The 23566-nt window shown below is 40.5% G+C and overlaps 1 protein-coding gene across 1 annotated transcript in view; it reads left to right on the plus strand.

The window, feature by feature from the left end:
* Positions 1-23566, plus strand: part of UNC80 (unc-80 homolog, NALCN channel complex subunit) — a 127191-nt gene that overhangs the window by 41209 nt on the left and 62416 nt on the right. Inside the window, exons 20-27 of the mRNA XM_066322420.1 lie at positions 19-125; positions 617-776; positions 4888-5060; positions 10773-10985; positions 13792-13927; positions 16437-16570; positions 18647-18812; positions 22284-22487. Coding sequence (XP_066178517.1) covers positions 19-125; positions 617-776; positions 4888-5060; positions 10773-10985; positions 13792-13927; positions 16437-16570; positions 18647-18812; positions 22284-22487 — 1293 coding nt within the window. The remainder of the gene's footprint in view (positions 1-18; positions 126-616; positions 777-4887; positions 5061-10772; positions 10986-13791; positions 13928-16436; positions 16571-18646; positions 18813-22283; positions 22488-23566) is intronic.

Here is a 23566-nt window from a genome sequence, read left to right on the forward strand (position 1 = left end):
TGCCTTATCCTGTAACAGGGAATTGGCTGAAGCGCTCCTCCCTCTCTGGCCTGGCTGATGGAGTGGAAGATCTGCTAGATATCAGCTCTGTCGACCGTCTCTCCTTCATCAGGCAGAGCTCCAAGGTAAATGTGTCAGGCTGGATTACAGAGAGCTTGAAAAGGCAGGATCTGGCTGGTTTTAGCTGCACATGGGAACATTTTTATTCAATATGGACTTTGCAGCTAAGGAGACTTGTCACAGAAGTCTCCAGAGTAGAGCCATAGGAATTTGACGCTGGACTTTTGTAACTCAAGGTGAAGACTAGATTAAACTTGCACTGTACTGGTGAGTCTGCTCTGGTGCACTGAGAGGGAATGCAGGCTCTGTCAACACACTTAAGCTTTAATTTTTGGTCACGCTTCTCCTTCCTTCTTTGTCCTTTCACAGCCTCTCAAGAAAGATCAATCCTTTAAGCAGAAAGCTTAAAAGATGAAGCGCTTCAGCGTATGTAAATCTATGCAGACCCAGTTGTGTTGCTCCGGTGACCCTTGCAGCCCTTCTGTAGATGTTTGTGTCTAACCAGTGAGCTCCTGCTGTGGCACAGGCTGTGACCAGCCCCTCTGTCCCTGCACAGGTGAAGTTCACCAGCGCAGTGAAGCTGTCTGAAGGAGGGGGGCCAGGAGGAGGCCTGGACAACGGGCGAGATGAAGAGGAGAATTTCTTCAAGCGTCTTGGTAAATGGCGCACCTGCCGAAGACACCCATCCAAGCTTCATCACACAGAAGAAAAAGATGGTTAGAAATCAGGGTTCTCGTCTCCTTTTTTTCTTTCTTTTTTTATTCATTTTTAAAATATGTTTCTTTCTGTATTTTTACCCCTTTCCCTTTTTTCCTGCTTTCGCCATGGTTTTTGTCTCCATTGTAGCCTTCTCCAATTTTTTAGTCTTTGTAACTGTTTTCTTTCCCTTCCTTCTTTGTTTTATTTTGATTTAGAAAAAAGCTCTGGTAATTTATTTTTTTCTAAAAAAATCAGACTATCCAAATAAATTATACAATGCAACATTTGGGCTTTTAAAATCAAATTAAATTTGGTCAATACCCTTGAAAAAACAATGCTTGCTTCAAAGCACTTATTCAGTTCAAAATTAGGTGTGTAAATCTTCTGTTGTCCAATACAACAATTCCATCAGTTTTTTTGTTTAGTTTTGTTTTTTCAATTTGTAACTATTTGACAGTTTAAGTGAATATCAGCACAGAAACGGAAAACCCTACACAAACCTTGTTGTAATTATCTCTTTTCTTCTGTGTTTGCATGTCTAGTCTCTGCATACCATTCGTTAGGGATGCTGTCCCTTTTTCTTAGCACACAACATAATAATGAAAGCACTCCTTTTCTTTTCCAGAGAAATGTATTTAATTGTTATGTAATTTTGAAAGTCAGCAGTGTCTGAAAAGTGCCATTATGAATAATACAAGGTCATGGTATAATCTGTTTAATCTATATCATGCAGTCATTGATATGCTCATGTCAGCTCAAAGCACATCCTTCTTGTCAGGGGGATAACTTTGTACCTTGAAGTTCTGTTCCTTTTTTTTTTTAAGACAACACAAACAGATTGCCAAAAACACACAAAAAAATGAGTCAAATTTATTTTTTACCATGATTTCTGTTGTTTTACAATATGCTACATTTTCTGGCATTATCTTTGGTTTTCTTCACTTTGACATTGCATTGTGTGTTATTTTGCCATCACCTGTCCCAGGCCTGCAGTGTAATGCATGTAAGGCATTTTAAAGGCAAGTGATACTTGCAAAATGTAAGGTAATATATATATGTTGTCACTGTAAACTGGTCATTATCTGCCACTGGTGAGTGGTGGTGCTTTTCAGTTAGCTCCTCGATGAAAAGTGTTGTTCCTTTGTGAGAATGCATCAGTTGAGCACCTTGTCGTAGTCTGGTAGCATTCCCCAGAAATGGGAGGAATTAGTTTCTTCATCCACTGCTTTGTGCTAAAGCAGGTATAAAATACTTCCACCATAATTCCTCCTAGCTCTCACTGGGAGAGAAAATGAGCTGAGAAAGCTCATTTATTAGCAGTGCTAATAAAAATGACTGAAGGGCAGTGAGAACTTTACAGGCTGCCAAAGTTGTTTCTGAAGTGTGCCTGTGAGATGACCTTCATATTTTGTTGTAGAGAATATTTTTTTTTAAATCTTGCTAATACAAGAGTGATACAAGTTTATGAGGCAAAGTGTGACAGTTAAGAGAGTTGTATCACTGTATTTACAAGGATCTCTAATACACAATGAAAGCTTTAGCAAAAATAGTTGTATGTGCCCTTTGTATGTCTGTGCTTGCCTGTGCACAGAGATATCAATGTGAGGCCTGTATAACCCAGTAGAACACCAAGAGTACACTGAGCCTTCAAATTTCTCTGTCTTCCATACAGATGATCAGTTTTTCTGTGCTTAACAAGGAGAGAAGAAAAGCCTTTTAGTGGTGGATGGGCAAATTGTTAAATCCCTCAAGATCTGATCCTAAAGCATTATATTGGAACCTCTCTCTGCCTTCTCATTTTTGTCATTCATGGTGTTACGCTATTACTTTGCTCATGTTTTTTCCATGTGGCGTTTCCTCTTGTGGTTTTGGGTTTTTTAACAGTAGACCAAATTTAAGAGGAAATGGATAAAGGAGAAATAAATTACATTAAAAATTATAAAATGTAGAATAATTCGTGACATCATTTATGAACTGTAATACTCTTCATTGTAATTTATCATGTAGACCACTGGAAATTCTGTGTTATATATGTATGTAAGCATACATATGTTGGTGTATCTCTATGTGTGTATATGTATACATATATACACACATGTATATATTTACACATTCATGTGTAAAAATATTTATTTCATTGATCTTTTTTACTTATACTAAGAGAAAAGCACATAGATATGTATACAGCTACAGAGCATTTACATGAGACCCATCATATTCCTTTGTGCACTGACTGAGGGCACTGTGAATGACCACAGAAGTTTGTCAGGGTGTTCAAGACACAACAGCTCAAACTTGCTCTGAAGGATGAGCTCATGGTCACAGGTGGGGCAGAAGCTTGTGTGTCCTCCTGCATTAGGAAATGGTCTCTGCTCTTTGGGCAAGATCCTCCACAGGCCTGAGCCACATGAATTAGGTCGGTGAGGGCTGCCCTGGTCATACCAAGGCTACTCCAGGATGAATGTGACAAGGGACAGTCACCAGCTGCCTCTGAAGAGTTGTCTTGCAAACAAAATGCAAGGTGTGCTGCTGAGCCCAGATGGACAAAAGCTCTTCTAGCTCTACAGTGTGGGTTAGGGACATCCTTAGGCAAGTTTCTGTTCTTTATCTCATACAGGCACAGACTTAACAGGGCCCTGAATAGGAAACATTTGTTTGTACCTCAATTGAGTTAGTGTTATGATAGTCGTAGCAGGAAGGCTCAGATAAGATGTATAAAAGCTAAGAGAAGACAGAAGGATTTGGAAGGATGTTTGTGACTGCTTGCATGTGTAAGTGTTCTACTTGTTCTTTCTACTTGGTTTGATCCATTTCAGTGGAATGTTTCCTAACATAGGAACATTTTGTTGCTGGTAACTAGGTACAGTTTCACTGGAGAGAAAAAAAAGACAAGGAATTTGTAAAGAAGTCTCTTGAAATTTAGTATACCTCTGTCTTCAAGGGAAAAGAGAAGATCTACACTGTCATTTTCTGTTGTGACTTTTTTGTGGTGCATAAATGCTTTCCAAGTAATTCTAGGGAGTGCATGCCCAAAACACTGTGCAAAAGAACTTTGACTTTCAGTTGTTCTACTTTCCTGAAGTAGTCAAAAAGTCTTGTAGAGTTGATGTTTTTGCTCTTGTCTTTCAGATAATCTATTTTTAAAATCCAATTTTGAATTCTCCACTCCATGTTCTCTTCTTCAGTGCTTTATCCTTCAGTGTTCTGTAAACTTTTGTACTTTCAGGTGTAAACAGGGGGAGTCTGGCAGAAAGCCCAGAAACTGACTGTCCTTTTTTTGACCAAACACTTTGGTCTTGAAACAGCTTTCCTTATTTCTAATCTCTGTCTTTCTACCATTCTCTCAACTCTGGGTACCAACTGCAAAAATGATCTTCTGCACTAGAAGTGCTAATTTGGATTAGTTGATTTATGATGTGAACTCTGTATAGTTTAAACCCGTCCTTGAAGTTGGATGCCATCTTAATTTTTGAATAAAACTCTTTTCCATCCCAAAGCATATGAGACCCTTCAAGGGAGAGAGGCTGGAATGATGATATCTAAGAGCTGAGGCTAGTCTCAATTTCCTGTTTTCTCTTGTGGTAGTTGGAGATGTATGCCTAAAAAAAGGACGGTGCTTGATTTCCACACAGGCTACACATTCACTACTGATTTTTCTGTCCTAGCAGCTGATGTATTACTAAATTGATCCATGAGAAATAAGGGTTATGCATGCTGCACTTTAAAGTAAACTTAAAGGCAATAGAGAAGTAAGGTAGGAGATTATTAAGGAAAAAAAAGACTGTTAGCAAGATGATCTGTGTTACAGCAGTTGGGAGGAAAGACAACATCCTAGTTCACCTGTGTTGGAGTAGGTCCTGGGTTTCCACACTGAGTGTGGTGGAACTATTCTGGGCAGATATCAGTATGTCCAATACCAGAATCTGACTAGTTGTATATCTATTTCATGGAAGTCATGAATATTGTCAAAATGAACCTGTTGTCTTCAAGATAATACAAGGGGAGAAAGGGATTTACACTAAGACTGTACTCATCAAGATTTTTGTTCCCCATTTTTTCCTGGTGAGAGACTGTGTTCCCTTCTCTCTACCCCTCCCTGCATCCCCTCTGTACTCTTTACCTCTTTAGGTTGCCATAGCTTTGATGATCATTTGTCCTCCAAACAAGAAGGAGGAAAATCCAAGAACGTTGTGAACCTGGGAGCAATCCGCCAAGGCATGAAGCGCTTTCAGTTTCTGCTGAACTGCTGTGAGCCAGGCACTATCCCCGATGCCTCCATTCTGGCAGCAGCTCTAGATCTTGTAAGTCACTCTTGGTCTGTTGTTACCTGCTGGGAGCATGTGCATATGTGGTGGTCCACCATCAGTCACTAACTAATGCTCCTCGTGCCCCACAGAAAGAATGTAAAGCATCACAGCAATGCCAGCTAGGGTTAGTGTTGTGGTGGTGTTAGGTGGAGCTTTAGCAACTGTGAGTGGAAAAGTTTGCAGACAAAATGGATCCTTTTTTGTTTCCTGCCTCCCCATAACTATGTTGCTGCCAGTGCAAAGCTTGTATTGTTGTCTCCGTGCTTCGCTCACACTCTCTTTCTGCTCCTAGTGTCAATCCGCAGAATAAGGATTGAAGATTGGATAACTAATTGGAGGGGTAGCAGGAATTCCACTCTGAAGTTCTGATAGAGTTACAAGTGCATTAGGCAACACTGAATTATTAGCCACCAGAGCCAGTCAGTGGAAAAAAAAAATATATCAGCGTGTGTGTGCTTTTAAATGTGGATATTGCTGATATTTCAGTGCAAATCAAAGAAGTGGCGCAATTCAATCCCTTCCTGATATCTCCTTCCTTCTTATCCTTGCAGTTGTGCTTTTTAATAATCCTACCCATTACTAAAACTGTGGCCTTCAGCCTGTGATTCATGAGCCAGTAGGGCTCTGTGAGGTGTTTATGTGACAAGCAAGGAGTGTGACAAGTGCAACTATGAAAAACCAACCAAATGCTAGCAATTTCTCTGCATGCTGCTTTTCTACTTCCTTCCATAAGTGTTTGGCTGTGTGCAAGCTGAAAAAAAGATTAAATACCACTGCTCTCAGAGCATTCACATGCTCTCTATGCCTTTTCTTCCCACGCCCCACCTCTCACCTGTGTGACTGCTGTGCCATTTGTGCTCAAATTCAGTTTCTTTGCTCACTGCTGGAGGTGTCAGGCTCGTGGACTCTGCCTTTCTGCTAGCCCTGTGCCCTGACCTTTGCTGCACTGCCTGTTTGTGGCTGCAAGAGTGTTATGCTCTGTGCATCACTCCTTTGCACCTTCATCTTAACCTTACATACTTGGTCTGCAGATTCAAGCACGCCTGCATTAGTGTTGGTCTGGAGTTGGTGTTGTTGTCAGTTCCCATTTAACTCTGCTGTTTGGAGTGCTCCTCATTCATCTTCCAACAGACAAGGTCCCATTCACTGTTTCCCACACTTCGTGCCAGAGATGGTTGTTCCTCTGGATGGAAGCTGTGGGTGCAGTGGCTGATAGAGTGGCTCTTACCAGTCAGGGTTGCAGTGAGCTCAGGAGGTGGCTTGCAACCTGCTGAATGTGCAACACCCAACTTTGGTCTTCAAGGCTTCCAGGCTGCCACCCCATTGCAAATTCTGCACTAACAGAGTCAGTCAATAAGGTGTAAGGTGCATGGGCAGGAAGAGTTCATTCCTAGCAATTTGGTCACCAGAATCCTTCTGAAGATGCACTACTCTGTGTTCTGATAAATCTGATGATAAAACGGGCCTTGGCAGTTATGTCCCTATTGCCTGTAAATGTTCTTCTTAATTTTTAAATTTCCCAAATGCCTAAGTACAGACTAGCTTATTCTGTGACCATGCAGGAAGTCAGATGGAAACTACCAGTCAGAGTGAACTGTTTGTAGATGTCTAAATTCCAGAGCTGACTTTTACAAACTAAAATGTATTTGTCTCTCCATTTCACTGAATGATGCAGACAATTTTGGTATTGGAATTTCTGAAAGATCTTCAGCTAAAGATGAAGGAAGCCTTCTCTAATTATAGCCTTGGGAGACTCCAAGTACCTTTTCAATTGGCATTTTGTCTACAAAGTATTGGAGATATATAGAAGTTAGGCAGTCACATGCAGTGGATATTTTAAAAGATGACAGCCTGTTATCTCACTGTATTGGTTAATGGCAATGGAAAATTCCCACATTATATGTCAGTAGAGTACACCCGAAAGGAAGCAGTCTGGGTGTTTTAACTTCTGGTTTTAGGCTTTTGAAATAATAGTTTGAATCACCTCTGCTGCAGATGAAAAGCTTCTTAAGTCATTTTATCCAGCCTAGTTGCTAAGGCAACCTTTAAAAAATGAATAGCAAACCGTTTCAGTTCTTCCCTAATTTTTTGGAGCATGCTTTTTCATGCAGGTTTGCACTATTCTGTTCTTATGACAACTTTGAAATCTTTTGATCAGCCTGGACGTTTGTATGAGTTTGCCACACTGATTTAAAGAACTACAACAGTGAAACAAGTGATGCATCCTTATGGAGCTAATAATTTTTTGTGTATTAAAGTGAGCGTTGCCTTAGGTTTAGCAGCTATGCAGTTAACATCTTTTCCTAGAAGCAACATCCATACTTGAATAAATTTTAAAACTACAATCAATATATGGGTGTGCAGACATTCAGTGTTAATTGATACATTGCAGACAGCTTCATCTTTATGTCCCCAGCTTAAATCCAGACTTTGCAATAGTAAAATAGATTTACTTTGGGATATTTCAGTCTATATTTAAGTTGGTGTTGAGGGTTCCAGTAAACTGCTGCCTGAGGTTGTGTTACTATGTTACCTAAAGTATCCTAATTAGGCTGCTGTAAGTGACCAGCTTTTCTTTGACCATGACACCTGTCATCATTACCTTTCTCCAACAAGATATGTGAGCTCATTTGTTGTAACATGTAAATCTTTTATCCTTGTTGGAGTGTAATAGCTGTGCTGTTTTCTGGTGGGATTGTGTTCAAGATGACCTACTAAGTACTGAGACAGTAGAAGCAAAGTCTAAACTGCAAGAATACTTGTCAATATCCTGACTCCATGTCACCCCCTTGGGTCTTAGGCAAACTCTGTTGTTGTCATGTCCCTGTTTCCATAGCAGAAATATTTCTCCGTGGAAGTGCTTATGATTGGAAGAAAGTCAGAGATTGCTGCAAACAAGTCCCAGAGTAAAAGACTGGGAACAAAAACAAAGAGCTGTGTCATGACTGTACTTGACCATTTTGTAGATGTAATCAGAGAGGTCTGAACTAATTGAAACAGGCAATTCTCCAAGACACTAGTTAATAATTTACTTGCAATCTGTCTTCATATACTTGCTAAGACAACTTTTATGTCAGACTTTTGCTTAGACAAAGCAGAGCTACCCAGTCAGCCCCTTTTGAGAGTACTCAAATTTACTTTGGCATCTGTTAAAAGTATACTGTTGGTATTACATGCCTTTCTTTTCTGTCTTGAAGAGACCAGAGCCAAAAATGAATTTTTTGCTCAAAGTGCCATGTGAACTTTAAGAAGGGACTCAAGGAAAATTACCACCGATTCATTAGTGTCATAAAAGTCATTGTTCTTGAAAAAAACTGCACGTAGGTTCTCTACAGTCATAAATCTGCAGAATCAGGTTTACGTGAACAGTAATATGATGCAGTGAAATTCCAAATCCATTCTGTATTTGGTTCCTTCCATCTAGGCCGTTTGCTCTTTAAAACAAATCAGGTTGTCTGTTGAAAAAATGCAGTGGGATAACTCGAGTTGTTAACAAACTGGGGAATCCATGTCAATTTATACAGTAAAAGAACAAATTTCAAGGTGCAAAACAATATAGTAGGTGTAATGTTAAAACTGGACTTGTGAACAGTTGCATGGGCATGGACAGACTTGTGAGAGTATTGCTGCTGTGTCAGGTTTTGACAGTGACCACGGTAACTTGTGTTCTTTTCAGCTATGCATCACCTGCCTGATTAATTTCTCTCCATTTGTGATGTGTTTCTCTGTTGTGTGAATCCATCTCTGTTCATTCTGTTACATCTTCATCTTTCTCTTGCTGCTGCTGCTTCAGATTTCTCAGAGCCTCAGGTAAGCAAATCACAGGGAGCTTATGCCCTATGATGTTCAGAAAGTCCTTCATGCAGGAGGTCTTTTCAGTGATTTTTAAATAATATAGTGATTTTTAATCCTGCTCCTCCCCTTTGCCTCCCATCCTACATATCCTCCTTTAATCATGGTAGTTGTGTGCTTTCATAATGTTCACAACATGTTTCTTTACAGGATCCCAGTATGCCAAGAAATTTTGACTTTATTGCCAGGGAGCTAAACCAATAGTAGGCTAAAGCTGGGGCTTTATCTCTTCATGTATGTCTCCACGGTTAAGGTTTTACTTAGTGAGAATCAAAGAACAAAATCCTCAACTATTCTGTGTTCCATATGGCATGTGATCAGCGAGTAATTTGTAATGTTTTTCCAGGTGCTAGATACTAGGTTTGTTTCTGGTTAGTGCGTGTCTGCATTCAGATTTCTGCCCTCTTCATGAGAACATCGTGGCAGCTTAAATTTTCCTTTTCAACGGAATCGCTTTTCCTCCCCCTACAATGTTTGTAAAAATGTGAGCAAAAGCTGCATGTGGATATTGTGTCAATAATTTCTTAAATCAAACTTCAGGAGCATTGGTCCAAAATTTCTTGTTTTCAATTTTTGATTAAGACACTCTTGGAGGCTCTAATAATGTTCAACAGATAATCTTATAGAGTCTCAGGGCCTGTTTAGTACTTATAGACCACATTTGACAAGCCATTTTTTATAGGTAGATGGTGATCTGCTTAAATTATTTTATTAAAGCTGTCAGCATCTAAGAGTGTGTAACGCATGTTTGTGCTCTGTGAAATCCCTGCTAGTGAACCTTTTAAAGCCAGCTGTTAAACTGTAGGCATTGCTGTATTCTTAGTTTTACAAACTGCTGATCGCAGGAGTTTTGGTTGTGAAAATTGCAGGAAGAAAGGGGAAAATTAAATGGAAATTAGGGGAACTATTTGCTTTTTAGTCACTTTCCATGTCTGTTAGGATGTTATTTTGGCAGTTTAGACTGCTGAGAAAAAAAGCTACTCCTGAGTCTAAGCTACCCTTGAGGAAACAAAATTGCTGTGTCCATTTTTTGAACATTTCAGAAAGTTTCAGAAGCATTCTTTATTAGTCTAACATGTGTCCTGCTGGGTGATTTAATACAAAACACTCAATGTAATTTCTCCCATTAAGGTGATTCTTCCAAGCCAGAGACAGGAGGATTTTGCTCTGGAAACTAGTCAGACCTTTCAAAACTCAGCTGCCTGTTGTTATTTCAGCATTGAATTGCCTGACACTTGCTAAAGCAGTTGAAATTTGGCCAGTGAAATTTTGTTGACTTATGCCAGAGTTCTGTCTCCACAGGTATTAATTATAACTGCAAAATAGTGCTTTTCCTAGTTTTAACAAGCCTCCATTTATGTTTCCATCCCCAAGATTCAGAAGCAGAACTTAAAGTGGCAAATGCTAGGATTTGTGTGGCCATGATGTCATTTGCTCCTGCAGTATTTGCAACCTTAGTAGCAAAGGTGAAACTAAAACTTTGTGCAGTAACAGTGCTAGAAGCACACCTCTGCTTTTGCAGTTAGATGGTAGGTGAAAAAGAGCATTACAGAAGGGTATAATGCTCTTTTAAAGTTTATATTGTGTTTCTTTCTGCCCCTCTAGTGTTTTAACTGAGCAAGACTGGTCAGTGTTTATGAGCTTGCTTTTAGTAGCTGAAGAGGTGAGACTTAAGCAGAGAGGCTCTGGTGTCAGCTTTTTGCAGAGACTTCTCATACCGTGTGACTCCTCGGCAAGCTCACAAAGCAGTTTTAAAAACACAGAATACTCTAATGTTCAGGGAGTTTGCCCAATGCTTTTTTTTTTTTTTTCCTGCTTTTAAGTTTTTTGGGTTTTTTTTTGCAAACCTTTCAGGAAGCTCCGGTGGTGGCGCGAGCAGCCCTGTTCCTGGAGTGCGCCCGCTTTGTTCACCGCTGCAATCGTGGCAGCTGGCCCGAGTGGATGAAGGGCCACCATGTCAACATCACCAAGAAAGGCCTGTCCCGGGGCCGTTCTCCCATTGTGGGCAACAAAAGGAACCAGAAGCTGCAGTGGAATGCAGCCAAGCTCTTCTACCAGTGGGGAGATGTAAGTAGTTTGTTTCTTCTCTACCTATATTAAAAATTACGGCAAAATATAAAGGTAATTGGATCTGATGCCTTGGGAAGGCTGACCTGGAACAGAGACTAGACAGAGCTAAGATGAAAAAGTTGATATTGATTAAAAGGCCTTAAAGGATACATCCTGGGCAGTACAAGAGCCTGGTCAGGGCTACACCCAGGATGGACCCCAAAATTGTCACAAAATGGACGACCACTCACAAGGTCTTAACACTGTTACAAGTTTTGGTCCATTTGCATATTGGGGTTTAATTGTCCAATTACAGCTTCAGGTTGTGAGGTCTCATCCTTCTTGTTTTCTGTCTTCAGTCCATCATTGTTTATACTTTTGGGCCTGAAGTTTTCCTTGTTGTTCATCAGGAAGGGGATTTGTTTTGTCTCTCTGCTCTGTGAAGAGAACTGACTGACACTTAATATAAGGGTCAGAACTACATCCCTAGGCAGCACCGAATCAGAAAAACATGAAAGCTAAAACTGAAGGCATCAGATCCTACACAGAATTTCAGTCCTTGTGAGATGGGGACTCAGTAAGATGTACTTCCTTTCAACTTGCATTTCATTCTCTGTCAGGGTCACTCCTTCTCCTAAAGGAAGTGACTTTGCTAGGACATGTTCTGTCCAAGGATCTCTTTGGCATCTTCTCCTGTTTCCAGCACTCTTCATGTGTGAATAGCTAAGGAAAAGGGAATATATGGGCTATGATACTATTTTCTATTTTTCTTCCTTCCAAATATATTTAGCTTAGGGCTCCTTGAACTAGGTGTGGTGCTGTATGTTTAGTAATGGGTTTCTCTTTGCACACATACAGACTGTTAGCACTTACTCTTTGGCAAGGAATTCTACAGAGCTACTATGAGTCATGTAAAGAATTACCTTGTTTCTTGGGGGACTTGAATCCTTCAAGTTTTATTTGATTTTGATCTCTTACAGTACAGGAACAATGCAATTGCCTTATCTGGCCCTGTGAATGCCACTTGCAATTTCCTTGTAAAGCCCTCAGGATATAATTGCTGAATGTCTGGCATGTATACAGGTCATTTCTCAAAACTCTAAATAGTCAGAGAAGTTCTTATGACTGGTTACAGATGTCTTTCTGGAAGTGAGCTTTGTGCTTCTCTTCTAAAAACTAGTGACTTTTAGAGTTTTGCAGAGCGTCATGATTCCTGTCCTCCCCATCCTCCTGCCTCCTCCTCAAAAAAAGACATAAAATCCAGTGCTTATGGGAATTTAAAAAGCATTTTCTGCCTTGCTGACCTGAATTCTTGTAGGTTAAACCAACACATGCTTCTCAGTGGAGCACATTGTAGGGAACCTCAAAATAAAGCTGACCATATCAATACATTCCCACCACAGAACAACCCAGGGGGAGAATCCAGCTTGGGTCTTAGAACCTGAGCTTAGTATCTTCACAAATCTCCTCCTTCCATTCCTAAAGCTAACTCAGAAAATGCTACCAACTCTCTGGTAAAGTCTCAAACACAAGAGATTATATTAATAACAGCACAAATACCAAAGTTCCTTAAAAAAATAAGTAGGGTGAGGGTGTTTGCTTCTATATTCCATGAAGTCACTGCTTTAGCCTGACTCCTTTGAGAACTCCTTTTAAGTGGAGAGCATAGGATTACAGAGGCTCAGAGATTGCATGCTGCTACAATCTCAGCTAACCACAACAGTATCACCTTATTCTCTTTATGTAGCAGAGTCTACCCTTTCCCCTGTTGCTGGATTTCAAAGTGTTTAATATCAAGAACAGTTATTATAAGTGACCATTTATGGATTTCTGTGTTGCTTCAGCTATGGTGAGAAAATTATATAGTGCTGACATGACCATCGGTTCTGACTTGTAAAATAGTTAGAAAAGCTCCTTAGTATCTTTGTCTAAAACTACCTCATACTGAAAAAGGGCAAAAGGCCAGTGCTGATGAAAACTCTGTAAATTAAAACATCCCTTCTCTCACAAAGTGATGATATCACAGGATAAAATTTTGCATTCTTACCTGTGTTCTTCTCATGTACATGCAGCTACGAAAATCAGGACAGTTCTTAAGGTCTTTCAAGTGTCTTAGCAGGAAAGAAATATTCTTGCTAACACCCCCTTACCTTTAGCTTGCTGACAGCAGCATGAGGGCTGTTCACATGCTGGTAGTGATGCTGGCAAACAGCCAGAATAAACAATTCTCCTTTCTGGAGGATGTAAAATGGAGATCTGACTGACTCTGCTGTTACCATGGATTCTCCCTACACCATTACCCTTGCACCTTCCCAGCTCCTGTAAGCATACTCTCAGCTCATTTTGGCAATTACATCAGGGAGTTTCTCTTTTAAAGATGGAAGCAGGCTTTCCCATGGGCATTTAACTGTCTTGTGGAGGAAATAAAGACTGTTACTGGATCCTTAATTCAAAGCATAGTTTCTTAAGCAGAGGACCTACAGTCTCAGTGGAAAGACTTAGCAAAAATCTGGAAACAAATCTTGTCAAAGGAACAAAGAAAAGTGGAAGAAATTAATACTTCATAATTACCTAATCTCCTTCTGCCTGTTATGTGCTGGTTCGGAGGGGTATATTGTTTAACTAAATTTAATAAAAGTTTTCATCCTGAACTTTGACACTTGGCAAATTTCCGTTGACATAAAGGGGAAAATAAATTACAGTTTTGATAGCAATTAGTCTTCTGTCATCCCTTTCTCCTCTTCAGACAACAAAAACAAGGCCAGGGCGTTCTGTTTGGGCTGAAATTCTCACCTGCTGTGCTTCTCTCTTGCTCCATCTGCAGGCAATCGGTGTCCGCCTCAATGAGCTGTGCCACGCTGAGAGCGAGAGCCCTGCCAACCTGCTTGGCCTCATTTATGACGAGGAGACCAAGAGGCGCCTCAGAAAGGAGGATGAGGAGGAAGACTTTTTAGATGACAGTAAGGAGACTCCCTTTACTACAAGAAACCCCGCTTGTAAGAACCTCTGCTTTAGGAGCACTTAATTTTTTTTCTCTTTTCATTTTCTTGCCACCCAGCTGTATTTCCCAGTCCCTCACTTTCACCCCAGCTTCCTCCCCTGTTCTTTTTGTGCCGGGATGTAAAACATGACAGATGTGTGGCAGTACTGAAAGACTTGGATGGAAAAGGGAAGGGGAAACCAGGCAGTGAGCTGTGATTCCTGTACACGGAAACTGCAGTTGTAATCAGGGTCAGAATTTATTTCTTGAGCCTTGCTGTCACCTGAGTGTCAAAAGTGGTCCAGGTTCCATTCCTCACAGTTACTTCTGCCAAAATATTTGTGTAAGATCAGCTGCTTTTCTGTTTCTGAACATTAAGGGCCAACTCACCTGATGTGAATTGGCACAGCTCCGCTAAAGGCTTTTAAATATTGACTTCAGTATACTGCCTGATTTTCAGGCAGAAAAGAAAAAGAGCATAATTAAAAATCTGTATAACAACTAGATGATGAAACCACACACATTTGTGCCTGTGTGTACATAAGGGTAGAAGAGCTGTGACAGATCACTGATTCTGAAGGTCTGTGTAGGCATGCAAGTTACAGCAAATCCTGTGAACCAAAATAAATTGTCAAAACACATCCTGCTGTAAGTGAAGGTGGTAACAAACATGACGTGCTCTTTAGACACCATTTGTGTATACATGTGTGCTGCAGTTTACTGCTGCTTGTCTGTGTGCACTGTTGTTCCCCATTGGATGCAGTGTGCTGGCGCTGTTTTATCTTCTGCTTTCTCTTCCCGTGGTTCTGGGTTTGTTCTTATCACTGCATAAAAGTGGGGAGAGTGACATGGCATTTATAAGAAATGAGCTCAAGAGAAGGCAGCTACAGGAACATGGGTGGCTGTTCTGGATCATCCTTTTAGGGGATGTAGCCAAAGCAGGAGGAGGTTGCATACCAAAGATCCCTTCTGCACCACAAAACGAGCAGCTGCATTCCAATGACTGAGTGGCAGGACAGGCTTTCTTTTCCCTGCTCAGCCATTCATACCAGGCACTCAGGGGCTGTGGAGCTGCTTAAAAAGGTATCCTGAGACAAGTAAACAGAGATCAGGTTCTGGTCTAGAAAGCTGTTTAAAAGCTCAAATGCTCTCCTGAAAAGTGGTGTCAGAAAACAGCTGTTCAGTAGTCTTGCCATAGGCAGGGAGTTTTATATGCTGCTTTACATGCTGTAGGAGTTGGCTACTCCATTGCATGGTATGTCTCATTTCCTGTTGATAATTCAGATTATTTTAATCTTTACAAAGTCCACAATTCATTACTGGTGATGTGTACAGGGGATCTGCAGGGTCTTCTCCCTTGTTTAGTTCAGTCTTTTTCTTTGCAAAAGCAATTAGATCACACATGAGAAAAGCAAGTAAAACCACTAATCTCTCTGAAGTGTATGTACATGGTAATATCAGGAATAACTTAAAAAAATGGCTGTGGTTAGTTATTGGTCACAATTAACCTTTTTATTTACTTTTTTTGCTGTCTGTTATCCTAAAAAGTACTTTTCAAATTGATCAAGCAGTGAAGAAGCCTTCATACTTTTAAGTTTTGAATTGTGTCAGATGGGTCACAAAGGGTATGGTTTTAAATCTGATTGTTTCAATGCACAGCTTGAAGTATCAGCTGATACAAAACTAGAAGTATTTTGATAATCCCTCTTCCCTTTCCCTCTTAGATTTAATTTAAGAATTTGAATGTAAATTTTTTAAAGTAGTTTGATTTTTTCCTTGATTATCTGTATATAACACATGGATTGCTTGCACAATTTTAAAAGCCTGACTTCAAAGGAGGCTATCTTTTCCAGTTATCAGGGCAGTAATTAATAATAATAGAAAAGTATCTTTTTAACAGGTAGTCATAACTCCATTATTCTGAGATAATTTTATATATTTGGAAGTGGTTCTTTTCCACAACTGCAAAACATTTGACTAACTGCAAAACTGAAAAGGGAAAGAAGATCATCTTCTTCTTAACCTGTATTAGCCTTGGATGACACGTATATAAAATGTCATAAACTTGTGATTAGTTTAGTTGGTACTTCAACATAATATACTATAATATATGCTAGAGTCAATTATTGTGTTAGTTCAATGTAATACAATCTAATATAATAAATATGTAATAAAACTATAATAAATATACAATAAGTATACAATATAATACAGTAAAATTAATTTAATATCAAATATTATGTAGTGTAGTATGATATAATCAATAGAATTGCAATGTTAGTATTATTTCATGTGCTGGTAAATACATGGTTTGTTCTTTGATTGATTCTGTTTCTTCAAGTGTAGGAAAAGTAGCACAGAAATATGGGGGTTCCTGTTTTTCAGTGCAGCTTGCACAGCTTGGTACACCATACGTGACAATGTCCATCACCTCTTGGTTCCAGATCTTGTGTTAACTCCTTATTCATGATACAAATATTCTTTCCTAGGCACTGTGAATCCTACCAAATGTTGTTGTCCTTTTGCACTAAAAATGGCAGCCTGCCAGCTTCTCCTGGAGATAACCACATTCCTTCGAGAGACCTTTCCCTACATGCCCAGACCACGGCCCGAGCCTCTTTTGGTAAGTGGACCACCCACACTGGAGAGGGCTTTGCCCATCATGGATTCCAGGCTCTGATGAGAGGTAGGGTGGGGTAAAAACTCCAGTGGATATCTGCAGGGAGAAAGGAGCCACTCTGTGGTGAGTAGAAGATGGTCAGGGTACATGAAATGGGTTGATTAGGAAGGGGAGACCATGGAAACACAACATTTGCTGCTGCAAGTTCAAGAAAGTTTCCAAAGAGAGAAGAGGGATTAAGAAACCAAGGGTGAGGGACCTGGGAAGTGTGGGAGGTAGACAGTGGGAACTGACAAGCTCAAATGCTCACTGATTGATTAGCAGGGCCAGTGGTCAGGGACTGGAACAAGGCAACTGGGGAAGGGAACAGAATGGTTTGAAGACAATTTGCCAGAGCTTTAAAGCTGCAGATTGGTTTGGGTTAGACCCAGAGAACTGCAGGGAGAATAGGAAGAAAGGAAAGAGATGGGAAGAAAGAAAGAAAAAAAAAAACGCCATGAGACTCAGAGAGGCATGGGCAAATTCTGGCATGAACAGTTAAGCTAAACAACTGTGGCTAGGTGACAACTAGTGCTGTGAATAGCAGTACACATGAAAACTGATTTTCAGTGATTCATTTTTATGTGGATTTTCTTATGTCTAATACTGTGGTTTAACAGTAGCTTTAGCCTGTTGTTTCGAAAAATACACTCGCACACAGTCATCTGCTGATGAGTTGACAGTGACCCTGAGCTTCAGAGGTGGTTAGCATGGAATGAGATGAGAATGGCTGACATGGTTTCAGCTTTTAAGCCAAATTTCTTTCAGAAATCAGGATAAAAATTATAAAGAAAAAAATTAGAAGTTAAATTTTCATGAAGGAATTAGCCCTCCTATCCTGGTTTTTGTTAATGACAGATGAAATTTTAGTCATGGCTGTTATGCATGATAGGCTGATTTATCTAGATAGTATTGCAATTAGGTTCTAAAAACGATTCCAAAGGCTGTAGATGACCTCTGATGAAGTGGCTCAGCCCCAAAGTATGCAAGAAGGACAATTTTAAAAAGCAAGAAATTCAGCAAAATCCTCCTTAAACACATTGATGATAATAAACTACTGCCTTCACAAGCAGAATAATACCATGATTCATTAAGTAGTTAGGCTTGGAACTAAGAATATGTTGGATGATGAAAGTCAACAGAAAATAGTGCTTTTATGTGAGCCAGAAGTGCAACTGGTTAATCGCTATCTAGACTTATGTGGGAGACAAGGAGAAGGAATTATTCTGTGAGCTGTAGGTGAAAGAAACCTGAAGGACACAATATGCAAGAGTCTGCAAGATAAAATGGCCATGTAGTGCTGAATCCAACTTTGTACGGAGGTAACAACAACAAAAAAAAGAGTCAACAATAATCCAGATTAAAATATTAGATCTGTATTTTTGGAGTGATGCTCCCTTTCCAAGCAGATTAGGTACATAATGTTATGATTCATATAGCTGGAATTTCAGCAGAGCAAATCTCACTTTCACTGGTCTTTGTAGGCATACCTGTTCCATAGATGGTAGCACAGCCTTGAGGAACTGAAATACTTCCAGCTGAGCTAGTTTTGGTGAATTAGTTTAACTACCAAGAGAGCATGCAGACCTGCCAAGGCTGTGGGCTGAGTGAGGTGGACACTCTGAAGTATCACCCAAAGCCTTTTACTGATCATGGAGCAGATACAAGCTCATTTTGCTCTCAGCTGGAGACATTCCAAACCCACCTGGATGTATTCTTGCTCTACCTGTTCTGAGCGACCCTGACTTGGCAGGGGGGTTGGACTAGATGATCTCCAGAGGTCCCCTCCAATCCTAATCATTCTGTGATCCGTGTTTCCCCTCCTGCAGAAGTTAATGCCCTGGGGAATGTTAATCAGCAGTGTGTGTTAGCACCTGGTGACTCTTCCATCCTGATGGGTGGCTCAGCCTGCTGCAAGGCCAAAGAGCAGTTGGCTGATGTGTGGTTAAAATAAACCCCATCTGAAGCAGTTCTTCCTGAAGCTTTTGCAGTGGGAGCTCATGGTGCTGGCACCTCTGTGTGGTCTGCATTCTGCTACAGGATCTGGAGACCTGCAGGCTGCGTCTGGATCCTGAGATGGACCGACACAGGTATGAGAGAAAGATCAGCTTTGCTGGGGTCCTGGATGAAAATGAAGACTCAAAGGATTCCCTGCACAGCAGCAGCCACACCCTCAAATCTGAGGCTGGCTTCGAGGAGAAAAAAGGTTTGTCAGAACAATAAGGCTTTTGTATTCTCAGGGCTTGTGAAGTGGTGGTTGATTTTGTGTTTTCATTTGCATAGGCTGTGTTAAAAAGCAGGCAGCCATGGAGTCACGTGGCTTTAAATCATTTCCAAAACGCTTCTGGCCTTCAGGGTTCAATATAATGAATGTGAGAAGCAAAGATGTTAAATTTTATAAAACATTGCTATGACTGAAATCAATCAAAAGCTTTGCACAATTTGCTAAAAAGGAGCAAGCCTTGTTTGAAGCTGTCTCTTAGTGTGATGCTGACAGAAGCATCACTGTTTGATTCATTGTAAAAATAAAGATCAAAAGTGATGTGGGGTTTTTTTTGTCAGTTTTTTCCTTTTGGGGAAATCACAGCTAGAAGGGAAGATTGGTATTTTTCTGCAGAAAATCTGCACCTGTTTGGAAGTCATGACATCACAACAAATTTGTGTGATTGGTCTCTCGAATTCTTTGCTACCACATGAAAAATACACTGTGTGGCTTTTGATGGCTAAGCAGATTGATGTTATCAACATACTCTATACTATACAAGCAAACTTCAAGCTCACTGTGTTTGCTGAGAGCAGCAGATTGTTTCCATTTTTGAGCCATCTCATGCAAGACTCACATTCTATCTGATGGTACAAGTGTTGCAATACAATATAGTCATTGTGTGTATTTGCAATTAGAGACTAAACTGCCAGATACCTCTAGGTGACCCTCTAACAAGTTTCCTAGTACTATTTACATTCTGTCTCATAGTAGTAATTTACAGGTGAAGGAATTTGAATGATAATTTCGATGATTGCTTGAAAAGGATAAATGTTTGATGATTGTTTCACAACAGTGAGGTCTGTGGCTGGTTTTCCTCTCAGAACTGTAGTGTCTATTAATGATTGGAGGAACTTCTATTGATTTCTATGAGCTCTGGATAAAGTTTGGGTTATCTTCAGCTGTGACTTTGCCACAATTGCTGGAGAAAATATTAGAAATGCTTCCAAGACCTCTGTGATAAAAAACGTTCTCAAAAGTTGTGTGTTTGCTGGGCCAGTTACTTCTGTGCAGACAGCTTGTTACCCACCTAAAAAATGTGAGCTGGATATATTGATGCTCAGCCTCATTTTGCTCTTGGTATACTGGCTGTCCAGAAAAATACACAGCCTTATGGTCTGTCTGATAGTCTAGGATGTGTGGGATGTCTCTACCTTGTTAGATATTGGGTCGGGGTTGACGGGTTTTTTGAGGATAGTTACAATTGCTTGAGACCATTTTTAAGCTTTTCAGGGAACAGTGGTAACTTTACCTTCAATCAGGCAGTCCTACTGGAAAATTCTGGTAGAAAGTCTAACTAGCCTCTTTTTCTTAGAGACAAAGCTGACTTAGCTGTTCCTTTGCATGTTACTGTGCTACAGGTGTAATGTATTTTTGCAAAGATAGTATTGACTTTCTGCATTCTTTTCTCCATTGAACTACATTTTCCTGCAGTTTTATTTGAGTTTTCTTCCATTATCCCCTTTCCCTAAGCTGTCATGTAGTTTTCCTTTACTAAAGCTGCCTCTTTACTGCATTTTAGACATGAGGAAAGTGACTGTGGTAGGAATATATCCTTCCATGTATAATCCTAATATAACTTAGCAAAAATGTAATTCTAGTATTTTAGGAGCTTAATAAATGCAAAGTAATGTTATATTTTAAATTAATAATATACAATATTATTAACAATATACAATAATTTTATGTTCTTTTCTTTGGCCACAGCATATTCTTCTGGGAATCCACCTGGGCCAAACACTACAGATGCAGAGGCATCTTTCATAATCGACGCTTTTCTATATGAGAAAACGTTGTTGTGTGAATGTAACTAAATTTTGCTTGCCTGCAGTGAGAGGTTTCTTTACCTCAGACTCTTTGATGAGTACTAATCTGTTTCCCTTCATTTTTCTGGAGTGTTAAAAGCTTTGCTCTCATTGCTCCCCCCAGGCATGGCTTAGCAGCTATCCAAAAGCCACGGGTTTACTGTATAGAATCTGCTCCAGGTAGGTCTGAAATACAGACACTACAGCTAGGCAGATGCAGGCTCTCAGATGATCGTATGTACTCTTTGGGTGCCAAAATGGGATTCTGCAGATGGCATGAAATGCAGTTACAAGTGCTTAAGCAGTTTGGGATTGGTGGAGTTGACCTGAACATTATCCAAACAGTAGCAATTGCTAAGGCACTTAGCATGATCACTTGGAGGGAGATGCTTTGGTAACTCAGCAGTGGTTTGCCAGCCAGCTGATTTGTGAGGACTGAGGGGTAGCTCTCAAAACATATCCAGCTGTCTTTTGGCCAGGATGTTAGCCACTGGAACTGGGAGTGGGAATTTCATTCTGGAGGAACTGGGGACAATCTCAGGAGTAAAGGTGTGTTTGCTTTATCCTGAAGCCAAAATACAATTCTATTTAAATATTTTGCTTACCCATGGTTATAATCCAAAAAGCTCTGTACTGTTCATTCCCAACCACACACCAAAAGGTAATTGATCACACGTAGCCTTGCCTGGTTAGATCTGCAGTAAAATGACTGAGTGTTGCAACATTTGGACAGACATGCTGCCATGTACTGCCTTTGACCTAAGAGGAGAATGAAAGTGCAAACAGTTGGTGCTTTAAACATTGAACCATTCCATGTCTGTGCTCATCAAAAATGCAGAGTGTCAAATGGATGTTGTTAATGCCTGAAAGCTGCTGATTTGTCTGAAGGAGAAGATCTACGTGCTTCTGTTTCCTCTAAAGCATTCTAATGATGAAGAGTAACATGCAGAGACACGGATTTATGCAAACCTTTCTTCAAAGAAGCCTTATGTGCTAGCCTCATGTAGCAGACTCCCCTCCTGCAGTCACACACGCTGTATAAATAAGTCATTGATCCTACTGCAGAGCTCAGTGAGGTTAACAGAACCCAGGCCCATGGGAAAATAGATTGGTCCAAGGTGCTTTCAGCCAGCTGTCCATACCAAGAGGTGATGCTGCACTAATATAAACTCTAAAGACTGGCAAAGAAAACTGCAGTTTACATCCACTGGGTAGATCCTGCTTCCTGGCAGGAATTAATTCAGATTGGTGTGAATTGTAGGATTTTCTTGTCCATGTTTTGGGTTTCTCTTAGTGCAGATGACTCTACTTGCTGGTGGTTGAACAAGGGCTAATTCCAAATACAGGCAAGGCCTGAGGTGATGTACCAGATCTCCAGGATATGAGGTGTTGAACACATTTTTTGTGAAGCATCTTTACTCCCTGACCGATTGAGCTGCATTGGCGTTGGCTTTGGAGGGAGCCTCTGATCCCACATTCCTTGGCAGAAGACGCTGCAATACAGGCTGGCAGCACAGGGTCGGGAGGGTCGGGAGGGCCAGGATCTCTTTCTTTATTAAATGGGGAAAAATTAAGGGGAAAAAAGTCCTCTTTTATTCTTTTAATACAGTTCCCAGCAGGAAGATCAGGATAGGAGGCTCCCGCTTGCTCCAGATTAAAGGAACCCGCAGTTTCCGGGTGAAGAAGGGGGGTTCCCTTTCCAGCATTCGCCGGGCCGGCAGCCTAAAGAGCACCAAGTTATCACGGCAGGACTCAGAGTCTGAGAATGAGGAGCTGCAGCTGTCCCACAGCAGGGACACTGTCACTGATATAGGTAACTTAGATGAGTGGGCGGAAAGGGAGGGGACAGTAGGAAGGACCCTAAACTCTTGATGTGATTGCAGCAGAGCTAGAAATGACCAGAGATGACCTAACCTCTGCAGGCTAGGAAAAATCTAGAGCTCTCTTCAGGGACTGCCTTGGACTAGGGCCTGGGAGGAACACGGTACAAATCCCGAGTGCAGTGTCGGCTCCGTGCACAGATTGTCCATTCAGCACCGTGTTGGAGCATGAGCTCTTAGAATGCTGGCCTGCCAGCCAAACACCTGCTGTCTTTAGGGTAGGACATGCACCTGTGTATATGCACATACCCCTAAATCACAGGATATAGTGAATGCATGAGGTCATATGTATATATGATAATTTATTCTCCATAGCAACAGATTGGCTATATATGTGTGTACATATATATAAACACATATATATTTAGGCATGTGCTTCATATTCTGAGCTGGATATGATGTCATAAGCATGTCAGGTGACATGCAAAACATGTATTCCTATATGCAGAACATAACATTCACATGCTGCGTACTATATTTCTACATACTGGCACATACATCTATTTTTGTGGTTTACAGCTGCTTTCCTTAGTATTTAAAAGATGGACGTCCATACATTTATCTTATGGAAACAAGACGTGCATCCTACTCTGTGAAATCTCCATCACAGTTGAATTAAAGGGCTTCCCTTCACTACTGGTGTTAACCAAAAATTGTGGATACATTTGGAACTGAAATAACTTCCCAAGTTTAGTGGTCATTTTTATTTGACCAAAAGATGCTTCAGCAAGAGAATGGGGAGTGTGGGATTGTCAGTTCTGTAAACTTAGACAAGTTCACTGAAAGAAGAGAAATAGGGTAAACCAAAAGTCACCTACAGCCAACTCAATATCATTAGTATTAGTTTTATAGGAGGTCCATAGGGTATGAAGTAGCTAGGGGATACACAGGGGTCAGTGAAAGTCTCAGGGAAACTTGCCTCTTGGCTGAGTTCTAAAGTGTTCTAGTGTGCTAGAATCAGGATTTTTTTCCCCTTTCGTCCCCATGACATTAGCAGTTTTTATGGGCAATT

The sequence above is a fragment of the Sylvia atricapilla genome, chromosome 7 (assembly GCF_009819655.1).
Source record: "Sylvia atricapilla isolate bSylAtr1 chromosome 7, bSylAtr1.pri, whole genome shotgun sequence".
NCBI lineage: Eukaryota > Metazoa > Chordata > Aves > Passeriformes > Sylviidae > Sylvia > Sylvia atricapilla.